The sequence below is a fragment of the Neovison vison genome, chromosome 3, assembly GCF_020171115.1.
Source record: "Neovison vison isolate M4711 chromosome 3, ASM_NN_V1, whole genome shotgun sequence".
Taxonomy (NCBI): domain Eukaryota; kingdom Metazoa; phylum Chordata; class Mammalia; order Carnivora; family Mustelidae; genus Neogale; species Neogale vison.
In genome coordinates, this window is record NC_058093.1 from 70,112,934 (window position 1) to 70,125,418 (window position 12,485).

General features: G+C 35.4%; 1 protein-coding gene across 1 annotated transcript in view; it reads right to left on the minus strand.

Annotated features, from left to right (window-relative positions):
• Positions 1–6,552: 6,552 nt before the first annotated feature.
• Positions 6,553–12,485, minus strand: part of SP3 (Sp3 transcription factor) — a 56,695-nt gene continuing 50,762 nt past the window's right edge. The window contains exons 6-7 of the mRNA XM_044242356.1: positions 11,667–11,863; positions 6,553–8,313 (exon numbers count right to left, since the gene is read on the minus strand). Of these exons, the coding sequence (XP_044098291.1) occupies positions 7,997–8,313; positions 11,667–11,863 (514 nt within the window). The 3' untranslated portion in view covers positions 6,553–7,996. The remainder of the gene's footprint in view (positions 8,314–11,666; positions 11,864–12,485) is intronic.

Below are 12,485 nucleotides of genomic sequence, written 5' to 3' on the forward strand. Positions count from 1 at the left end.
CAAGCCTCATCTTGGGAAAAGATCTTATTAGCCCCTGTATCTCTAAAATAATACATACCTGGAATTCACTAAAAATGTTTGAAAATCAATGCAAAAATGTAAATAACCAGAAAGGCAAAAGGATAAAGGACTCCCTTCAGAGGGAACATGGTGAAACTTAGTGAAAATAGTGAAACTTAGTGAAAATAGGCTCAACCTCACCAGAATACAGGGAAATGAGAATCAAAATCACGAGTTACTTCACACCCATCATATGGATATATGGCGATACTGGGGGTCTGCAAGAAAGGGTTTCCCCAATTTGAAGTTGGCTTATGCAGCTGACAGACCAATCAACTAAGGCCACTTTATCGGGAGTGGGGATAGGGATGCAGGGGAAGAACTGGAGAAACAGGGCAGTCAGGAGGCCCCAGTGCAGTAACAGCTTATACTCCCAGCCCCAGATGACAGGAACACCATGGAAGAGAGCTGGGCTAGAGCCTTCTTTACAATATTCGATCCAAGAGGGTGGTCTACTGTGTAGAGACCTCTACAATAAGAGGCTGTGGGGAGTAGCATACAGGGCAGGGGCTGAATGAGTTTAAAAGGTGGAACTCATAAGAAAACCACACATTGTTTCTGCTACACTTGACAAATGTCTGCTTATGCCTACTGGTATCAATTGCTTTATATATACATGGCTTTTTCCAGTTCCTTTTTAACTTCTTACACTTACTTTTCTCCCAAAAATCATGTTGCCAAATTTCAAAATAAAATTGTGTGGTTCTTTATCAGACAAAACATCTGCCAAGGCCAACGGTTAGAGAGGGTATGGGAAAACTTGAACTCCTACACACTGCTGGTAGGGCTTAATTTGGTATGTACACTGTACAGATCATTTGGCAATACTGATCACTTGAAGAATATTCTATTGACCAGTGATTGATGTTCATGATACATACCTCAAACACTCACACAAGTGCACAAGGAAACATATCGAGTATTTCACTGCAGCATTGTTTATAGGGAAAAATCTTAAATAACTGAAACGTGCGCATCAACACAAAAAAGGAGAAACTGTGATACACTTATTCAATGAACTATAACATTTTCAATGAATAGAGAAACAGGTGTTCACATGGGTACATCTCAACATGAATGAAAAAACAGGCCTCATAATAATCTACAGTATGATACCATTTATATAAAACTTCAAAAACATGAAGATAATCCTAGATATGCATATATACAAGCATATAAAACCATTCATGGTATCATTCTGATAAACAGAAAAACTGAGAGCAGCGGTTACCTTTGTACGTAAAGGGAAAGACATGGAATGAGAGAAGGCTCTTTAGATTTCACTGTAGCTATAACTTTTTTAAAAGAAACAAGCAAAAGTGTGTAAAATACTAAGACTGTAAAAGCAGGATGGTGGATACACGGGTATTCATTTATATTGTTTTCCATATTTCTGTATGTTTGAAATGCTTTATAATAAAAAGGCACAATACGAATAATGACAGACAACTCACAGGCAACTAACTAGATCAAAGTGGATAAACACATTAATACAAGACACCGATAATTATTTCCAAGTGTAGGAAGAGTATTGATTCCTCCAGGGCTTACATTTACTTAGTACTTAGCTATGTGTCAGGCGTTGTGAAAAGTGGTTTACATGCACTCATTTGTTTCATCTCCTCCATCACCCTTATGAAGATAATGCTACTATTATTTTACAGATTGGAAAGCCGAGGCTGCCGAGTGGAATGATAGAGTCCGAGATCACACAGCTAGTAAGCAGCAGAGCCAGGACATAAACCCGGGAATGTCTAAGTCCAAAATCTGTGCACTGTGTTACAATGTGAAAAGTTTCACTTTTATTAAATGATTCAAGACGAAAAAGCCACAGGAATTTACCAAGAGTAAAAATGGGACAGATGCAACTAACTGAAGATTTTTAAGGGATTTAGGTGTTAGGAAGACTCGGTAGTTGGGGACACACAATTAAAAGTGAGGCCCAGACTGAACCTGAATCTGCATAATGCAAACATACAGGGAAGAACATACAGTGTGGGACATCAACAACAAAGCTGGCATTGGCAAGAAAACCAGTATCCCTTAGCCCCCAGTACACAGTCCTTTCATAGGAAGAGTTCTCAGACTGCAGGTGGACTTTCAGGCCTTTTCATCAGTCCCCTTGGGTCCATTTTACTGGCCCTTCAAGGCTCACCCCTTCTGACTCACTCAGGCTCTGAACTAAGTTCTCCCTCATCGAAACCTGACTCATCTGGCACTACGATCATTTTTTGTGGTATTTATACAGGACCAAGTCATCAACTATTTCAGACCACTATATTTTATGCAAGAAGGAATTGTATTGCAGATGTTTTCGTTGGCATTTTGTAGCAAGTAATTGTCTCCCAAACTTAAGGACTAAAGGTGGAAGTGGGGGAGGCTCCCTGTAAGGTTTTAAGGGTAACTTATGAAACTCAGGAGCAGGCAATGCAGACAGACACAAAACATTGGAACAAAAACATTAAGTGATCCACAATCAAGGAAGCTGTTCTGATCATCTTTTCCTTCTAGTTGTATGGTCTCTCATCTTTGCTTTATCCATGTTCCAAATGCAGCTTCCCAGGACATCCGTTTTCCAATTACAAATTCTCAGAAGAAATCACCTATGTGGCTCACATTTGACCAGATTTCCAACCCTTGTCCAATCCTCTGAATAGCTCCTTCCTGAAGGTAGCGGAAGTAATCCTCAGAAAATGGCACAAAAGTTGGGCAGATATCCCAAAGGTTATCTACTGTAACATTTCCTTTATTTCTGTTGTCTACTGGAGGCTTAGATTTTTCTTGGAGAAATAAGCGGCATTTCTTAAGGTTGGAACCACTGAATGCTAAGTTCTTTCAAAATGAACCAAAGATTCTTTGGCAAAGAAATGTTAAAATAAGGGATAGAATTCTACATCAGGGTGTAGTTTAAGAGGACACTTTTCTGCGCTTCCTTCTTTGCTTATTTCCACCCTTTCTGTTGCCCCATCACATCACGCATTGTCCACCAACAATTTAGATTCTGTAGTTTTTTCACTTTTTTTTAAATTTAAAAAAACCCCCTTTCTGAAGGAGGAAATCAATGCATGAACCATAGTCAAACAATGGAAACCCCCAAACACTGGCCCCCTTACTACAGAAAAATGAAGTCTTCAGAGTTAGTACAGATGTGGAGGAGGAAAAAAAATGAGCACTGCTATAAGCCAGAAGACACTATGTTAAATGCTTACATTTTAATCCTCACAACAATCCTATGAGGGATACCACTGTTAGTTATCCCCTTTTTATGGAGGATGAAAAGAAGGTAAGAAACCCATCTGTTTTCACATGCAGCTTAATATGGATTTAGAAGAGAAGCAAGGGATTTAAAAGCTGGGGAGTGGGAAAAGGCTGAAGGAAACAGACCTCCCACTCAGCATTTTTAACACCAAAATACTGCCTTTAAATATAGTGATAAAATGGTAAGAATATATGACAGCATATATAGCCGTTCAAAAATTCCAACTCCAGCTTCGAGGTCACTTAAATTTTTACTCTTAATATTTATCTATATAAAAATGTACTTTTATAATGAGAAACTTGAACAGTTTTCTTTCCTGACTCAGCATCTGCCCCCTTCTGGTCTTTACCACCAAATGTTAACAAAATATGCTATACTTCTTGTCCCCAAAGCCTCTTCTCCTGTGCCCTCAACCAGTCTTTTACCCAAATACTCTCATCAATGGCTTACAAAGATCAGCAGGCAACTCCACATTGCCAAAACCAATAGCCTTTTCTTGCTTTTCATCTGACTTAACCTCTTCATTGCACTTAATGTTCACCACCGCCGTGACACCTTCTATGGTTTCTCACAGCCTCCTTGATGATTCCTCTTTCTCCCCCAGTTCCATAAAAGCACAACCGTGTTCCAAGGTTCAAACTTTAGATCAAACATCCCCATGTAGTGTTTGAACAACCTGAATTTGAATGAGAGCTAATGTGCATTTTTCTAAGACCCAGGATTCTGAAAAGTTTTAGGAATCACTGGTAAAGATTAAATTCTCAACTCCTTTGCAATTTGACCACCCTCCTCCAACTCCCTCCCAAATTCCCCTACCATCCATAACAAACCACACTGTACCTTTGCAGATGCCATTTCTCTGCCCGACTTTCCCAGATTTCTCCATGCAGAATTTCCCTCCTCTACATTTCTAGAGCACTTTGCATCTGCTGCTAGTATGTATTTACCACAATGTATTTGATTATATACAAATCTGTCCAAACAAAGGACCAAATCAGTATCTTTGTGTCTCCAACACTAGGGGAGGTGATTTCACTAAAATACCAAATCTTGTTCCCAAGATATCAACCAACTTGTTTTGTGCTCATTATCAGACAACAAAAAGACTTACTACTCATTTATGACAAAAAGTTTTAAACATACTATTTAGTGAAACAAATAGTTCTTTTACACTGAAAACAATTCTTAACAACTTAATTAAAACTAAAAACCACATTGTCTGATAGGGTAGCACAACCAACACATCAACTTACATATTTTAAAACCTAATGTTATTAGTAATAATAATTACAAATTTTGAAAAAAATATTGACTACAAGATTTTTAATAAAACAAAAACTTTGGGATTGTGAGTAGTATTAGGATTTGAACAATTAAGATACTAAAATGCTTGCACTTTTTAAGTGATTCTAATTCAGGAGTGTTTATCAGAGCCACTTAACGAATGATTACAAAACACATATATATTCTCCATCCCCCGAAATGCAGAGTTTAGTAGGTCAAGAATGCAGGGAGACCTGTGGATGTTTTTCAATGCTCCCAGCATTTTATCATGAACAATATTGACTAAGCATTATTTTCTATGAATTATGTCTGACATGCCTTCAATTTAGGCATACATGTATTTTCACTATTTAAGCATTTTCACTACTTTGATATATCTTAAGCATTTTTTCCACTGTTTTGCCCAGTCACTTACAGGGCACCTGACTTTTTGCAATAGATATGTGTATTCCTTTAAAGTTTTATGTGCTTTTTGCTTAACTGAATTACTTCTCAAAGTCATCAAGTCTCAAGATACAGAAATCTTAAGTGATATTTTCTTTAAGGTATTCAAGTATAGACATCTAGTTTACTAGATGAGTATGTTCTGATAAACAGGAATTTTATGTGAGTACATTGCATACACACTCTAGCCTTCATGAAAGCAAAGCAACTGATGAAGCACCTATTAAAGTGTATCCTTGCATTAATATACTCAATACTAGGATTCTGTAACTAGAAAAAAAATCAATGTATCAATATATTCAGCATTTTTATTTACAAAAATAGAAATATTTGAAATCACCTAGGCTGAGGCTGAATACTGATTTTTTGCTTAGGCAAAGATTCAAAGCTCACTGACATATTCCTAGTGGGCACTCTAAAATCCAAAAACTTACTTAAATAATTTTTGTATATGTGCTGCCGAAGCGAGCACCTTAAATAATTTTTGGAACTACTTACTTTCTTCATTGTATTCATGCTCTAAGAACTGATAAAATATGCATGGAAGCTCATGGACCAAAAACACTCTATAAACATACTGTAAAATTTCAGTATTATTTTAAAACATCTCTTCTATCACACTCTAAAAGATTTTTAATCTCCTGACTTAATGGATATTTTGCTCAAGTGAGCAACCCTTTCACATAATCTTCTTCACACATCCTCAATAATGAAAAAATTCTAAATATTATCTGGAGTTTAAAGATTCAAATTCTAATCCTTGTAACTTCAAAATAATTGTACATCCCATTAGTTTCTATAATTCAAGTAATACTTCCTATTGCACATCACAAGCTAAAGTCTCCTATTTAGGAAAACTTTGCCTGTGCTTTTATGCATATCTAGAGCTGTCCCATGCATTCAAAGATATTACTGACAGTGTCAGATTGGGCCTGGAAAACAGACAATGGAAATCTTAATCTCTACCCTCACTATACACCTGTGCAAAGTAATTGGACTTTTAATTTTGGAATATTTAAGATATAGTTATTGTTAACTTCTCCCTTCCTCTTACTCTGCTTTATCATTAGACATACACAAACCCAAAACATAACCTTCAAATAGCTCTTGCCATGGTTTACCAAAACATGTTACCATTTTCAAGAATTGTCATGTAAATTCAAGTTTTTAATAAATCAAAATATTCTGCAATGCTTTAAAAGGGGAAACAAAAATCAAGGTTTGCAAAATGATACTATTACAACTAACATGAATCAGTGTGAACTTAAGAGTTAAAAGATGCTTTTTGAAAGTCTTATTTAATAATTAAATCATTCTCAGGTGAAAAATTAGTAATTTGCTAGTGCCTCTACTCTTATCTTTACAAGTAAATATACCTGCTCACAATAATTTTAGTGTTTGAAATCAAGAATCTGTGAATAAAAGGCTAAGATGAAGAAAATAAACCAGATTTTTCTTATCCCATATCACTGCAAATATTTTAAATGCATAGGAATACAACAAACTCAAAAGAAAAAAAATAGTGTTTTATTAACTACCACACTGTTATAATACACTTTAAACGTACAATAAGGTAGCCTTTAAATTTGAGGTGGTCTTAAGAATAACAAATGAACAGAATTCCAAATTTTTGAAATAGGTGAACTGCTGCAGTTATAGGTATACATTTAGGAAAATTGTATAGCTCTTACAAGACCAGCAATGAAACTTTATTTTGTACATTTTTTTAATAATTGAAAATATAAACAATAATTAAAAAATAAAAAGAAAATACAGCATAATAAAAAACATACATTTCTCAATTAAATGTACTGGATACATATAAATTTAAAAGGAAGAAGCAAAAAAGGAAAATGGTTGATATTTAAGTGCAGACTGACTACCTAGACAAAAAAAAAAAAAAAAAGAGAGAGAGAGAGAGACTTAAAAAAATATCATAAACCTCTAGTTTTCTATGACTAATATCCATATGGTTGGAGTATCGTCACTATGGAAGTGATTTTGTTATGTTTGCATATGTTATACTTTACTGGTAATTTACATGATGGCTTTTAAGGCCCTGGCAGACATATGGTTTTTGGAAACAAGATTGGATAAAAAAATCACTGCTAAGACGCAATACACCTTATTTTTTTGGTCCTCCAATATTCAAGAAAAGGGATAATTCACTGTAACATTTTCTTACCACCCAAATGCCTCAACCTATACATTTTAAACTTTTTTTTTAAACATTGGTTATATTGCCCAACTTCGTTATTGAAAGAATATTAACAAGACATTATTTTGGCAAATTAAATCTTAAACATGGCTTTTCAACAGGATTTAAAAGGTGACTATCCCTAGAGTTCCATGTTAAAATGTAGTTTTCAAAATCTTACAAGAGTAATGCTTAAAATATTGTACATAGTTAACCTAATTAAAATAATTAGCTTCAAAATGACAAATTGATAAGCTAAGTAAAGCCTACACTATGTAACATTTGCTTGGAAACTTGATTTGTCAGTTATGCATAATAAAAATTCCAGTCATCAAGAAAATTACAAAAATTTTTTTTTATCATAACATGATTTCTTTCACCCACCAACTTTTTTTTATCTTACAATAGATAAATACCAACATGTTCTCATTTTTACACTAAACCACACAGGATTGATGCATTTGGTTAGACTACCATTCGCATTGTTAAATTCAATTTTCTCTTTATATAACTTGGTAAAATTTCATTTCTTCTAGATTCCAAAAGTACCTACAAAACCCATGCAATTTTACCATTTTTAATATACTATGGAATATCATACAAAGTAAGGCATTTCAGTGTCATGTATAACCAAGTTACTGTCAATCCAAAAATTTTTGCACATCAATAAAAAGATATCTAAGAACTTAGGAACAATATTCTTCTCACTACTGTATAAAAATAACCACAATGAATAAGTATTTGTGTAATATTTACTCCATTGTCTCATTTCCAGAAACTGTGACAAGCTGTAAAGGTATTTCAGTGTTGGTAAGGATATCTTGATTGCTGGTGGTGGAAGTATTAACAGTTCCTATCCCTGAAACAGAACCTTGTTGAATATTTGCAAGGATAAGTGTTGTTCCTCCTGCAGTAATCAAAGTATCATCTCGTGCAGCTTCCACAGATGCCAGCACTGTACTGCTAGAGTGAATACCTTTTTTATTCTGATGTGTTTTAATATGTTTGGCAAGGTGGTCACTTCTCATAAAGCGTTTTGAACATTCTGGACAAACAAATTTCTTCTCACCTGTTAAAAAAAAATTGTTACTCAATTTTTAAAATTCAACAGTAATAGACTGATCATCTGCTGAGAAAGCAAGCCAACCTAACTTGACAGCTAGGGACAGGAAGGAGAGTAATTAAAACTACATCAGTTTCATTAGCTGCCTTTTCAAGATTTCTCTCCTAGATTATTTTTCCTCAAAATAAATGTCATCTTTACTTTTCAATGGAAAACAATCTTCAAACATTATAAACTGATACTCCAATTAGACTTTAATATTTCAAATATGCCAATAGTTTGTTTTGAAACATCTGTTACAAGGTACCATACAGCTAAAAAATGACCATCAGACCATACTTTTTTAAAGAGTAGACTATTTTTTTGGTTTTGTTCTTGTTTTTAAGATTTTATTCAATTTTCAGAGAAAGAGAATGCAAGCAGGGGGCAGGGCAGGCAGTGCAGGCGGACAGAGAAGGAGGCTTCCTACTGAGCAAGGATGGCTGGTTGCAGGACTCGATCCCCAGAACCTGGGATCATGACCTGAGGTGAAGGCAGCCACCCAGACATTCCAAGAGCATACTGTTTTAAGCTATATTTAAGGTATTAACATGTTAAATCCATGGTACTAAACCTTCAACTCTTAAATGTGAATTCAAGTAACTACGCAGAGTACTTACAGATTAAAGCAAAAACACAAGCTTGAGGTCCATTAAGAATGAGTAATCCCAGGAATAATGGAGATGGCTAGAGGACTTGACTTTAGCTGACATAGTCAAGAGCAAGCCTAACATATCATGACAGTAAAGTTAATTTAAGACCCTGATGCCTAAATTTACTTCCCAGCATGAATAAAATAGATTTTTTAAATACAAAAAACAGCCTGAAAGTCTAATTAAAAAGTCAAAGACCTACTGTGTAAGAGAATTACTGAAAGACAGAAACCAAAAGGCCAATCTAAAGGGAATCCAGAGAGAAATCATTCAATAAACAAGTCTTACAATTTTCTTAATTAATTTATTTCAAAATTCTTACCTATCTCGTTCTAGCACCTCCACCCTAAGTAGGTCCTCACCAGACTTCACGTCTGATCTATGCTCTGACGACACCTTAAGTCATACCCTCTCCAATCCAATAAATCAATGCCAGACAAATCTTTAAATGCCAACTTGTATTACGGTGTAAAACTCCACCATTATACTAAGTGGTATGGCAATAACTTGCAGATAAATAAATAGTTTAAATTCTCTATTGCCTAACTTAAAACGCCCTGTATATGGCTCAATCCACTTATTAATAGAAATGTGCTATATAGAATCTCATTTTTACTTATGGAAAATGGTTTTTTACCTCTTCTATTCACATACCATTCTATTCTTCTGCGAAATTATTTCCCAAAGTTTCCCTTGGAATCAATCCTGAAAGATGATCCATGGAAAATGGCACGACAATCAGAGGAGGCTGGGAAATGCTACGCATACTACATCTCTCCCCACTTAGAGATCCTGTCTTGTTAACGTTCAATTAAAGGTCCTAAGAGGTGCTACCTCGAAGGTACATGTAGTGACCCTGTTTAACCAAGTGTTTCCCACATTTATTTGATCAGACTTCTTTTCCTTTTACATTATTCCTTTTTATAACCTGCTGATCAAATTCCACAGAGGAAAATTCTGTTATCAGGCCATCTTAAAGTCTACTATCCCAGCCCACTGCCCAACAATGCCTTACTATCCCAAGCAATAATGATCTCTGCCTCTGAGCATACTTTATCTACTTTCTTACATTATTTGTTGCAGTTTCAAACAGTTTAATAAACTCATCTACCTACCTAACAAGTGAGACAGAAAATAAAACAAGTAGAACATGTAATATATATACTACTACATACTTGGCAGGTTGTTTTATATATTTAAAGACAATGTAGGAGGTGTGAAAGCTGAGTCAGAGACAGCATATTTGCCTAATCTAACAGAGAATCTAGATTTGAATCCAGATCTAGGTGACTTCAAAACCAATACTTTTTTTTTACCACGCTTCTTCCTTCTAAGCTCTCTAGTGACTGTAAGTATGTATTTTTCAATCCTTCAGTGTTGAGCCTAGACTGATAAACACCTTTACCATTACAAGGTAGAAGGAGAAAACTATCTCTAAGATATATTAACCTGGGGTTTAGTTTGGGTCATCTCTAGGCTCATTTCATATAACCACACATACGATATAAAACAAATCAAAGAGAGTCTTTCCATCAATAACACCTTGGTTATTCCTCAATGCAATATTTTTTGCTTATTTCACAGATATTAAAATGAGAAAAGGTGAAATGATTGAGTTTGTCAGAAAAAAAAAGGATTTATTCTTTATTGTAGTACTGAAGAAGAAGAATTTAAGAAAGGTTGAGTAAAAGCAGAGGGGTGCCTGAGTGGTGCAGCCAGTTAAGTGGCCAACTCTTGGTTTCAGGTCAGGTTATGACTTCAGGGTCACGAGATCCGCCCTACAGCTGACTCTGCACTGAGCCCAAGTCTGGCTCTGTGCTCAGAGAGGAGTCTGCTTAAGACCCTCTCTCTGTCTCCCTCTGACCCTTCCTACTCTCGAAAATAAATAAATAAATCTTTAAATTGTTAACATAATAAACAAGAATAACATAAATGTGGCTTAAGACATTCAACAATGTTAAAGCAAAACAAAAGACAGTGAACTAAGAAAGGGGGAAAAAGCTAGCCAGAGTCCACATAAAATAAAATGTTATTTTACAAGGTAAGCCATGTTGGCTTATTTGGAATTACTGTTTTTTTTCTTTTCTTTTTTTTTTCTTTAGATTTTATTTATTTGACAGAGAGAGCGAGCGAGCGAGCGCACAAGCAAGGGGAGTGGCAGGCGGAGGAAGGGGGAAAAGGAGGCTCCACACTGAGCAGGGAGCCCGATGTGGGACTTGGTGCCAGAACCCTGGGATCATGACCTGAGGCAAACAAAGGCAGATGCTTAACGAATTAGCCACACAGGAGCCCGGAATTATTGTTTTTAAACTGGTGTTGCTGAAGATAAAAACTGGATGTAACTGATCATATTTTACAAGATCCAGATCATGGGGCACCTGGGTGGCTCAGTGGGTTAAAGCCTCTGCCTTCAGCTCAGGTCATGATCCCAGGGTCCTGGGATTGAGCCCCGCATCACATTGGGCTCTCTGCTCAGCAGGGAGCCTGCTTCCCCCTCTCTCCCTGCCTGCCTGTGATCTCAGTCTGTCAAATAAATATATAAAATCTTTATTAAAAAAAAAAATGATCCAGATCAGTAAGGTATGCTCTTTTAAAAAAAACCTTCAAGGTAGTAGGTAGCCATAAGCATGTAGCCATTTTTGTCTGTTAAAATTAAATGTTAGTAACCTGTGTGTGTTCTTCTGTGCCTCTGTAATTCATCACTTCGAGTAAATCTTTTACCACAGAACATCCAGTTACAAACAAAAGGGCGCTCCCCAGAATGCCAACGCAGATGAGCTCTCAGATGTGAGGTCTTCCCATAGACTTTACCACATCCTGGTATATGACAAATGTGTTGCTTCTTTTTCCCAAGATTGGTACCTCTAAAAAACACACAAAGAATAATATATCTTTATATGAAAATATCCAAATAAACATTACCATACCAAACAAACATTACCATATCATATATTCCTGTGTTGAATTTTAAATAGAAGACATCACCATGAGGTCAATCAGAAACCAAGACTATTTAAAATCAATTTAATAAAAACTTACATGTCTCAAACATGTAAGTATTACATACTAATTTTACTTCCGAATTAATGTGACTGCTGTCCAAATGTAAATATGCTCAAGAATTACATAATTTAAAAGGACATTTCATAAAGAATTTATAAATAAAGCTATTATTCTGTCAGAACCATTCACAAACTTGATGCATAGGTCCAATCCACATTAAATTAGTTATATAAGAAACTAAATGGTCTATTCAAAGTCATGATGTCAGCTAACTTAAAAATTAAATTAAAACCAAGAAATGACTGCATAACTCATCACAGGTACAATTAAAAAAACAATAGGCACCTAAACAGACTTTAACATAACTTAAGCATATTTATTCATATATTTGTATAGCCACACCCTGAGTATACACTGACTTGGGGAAAAATCAAAGGAAAAAATCTAGACAAAGCTATTGTCTCAACTCCCTTAGCACTGTAT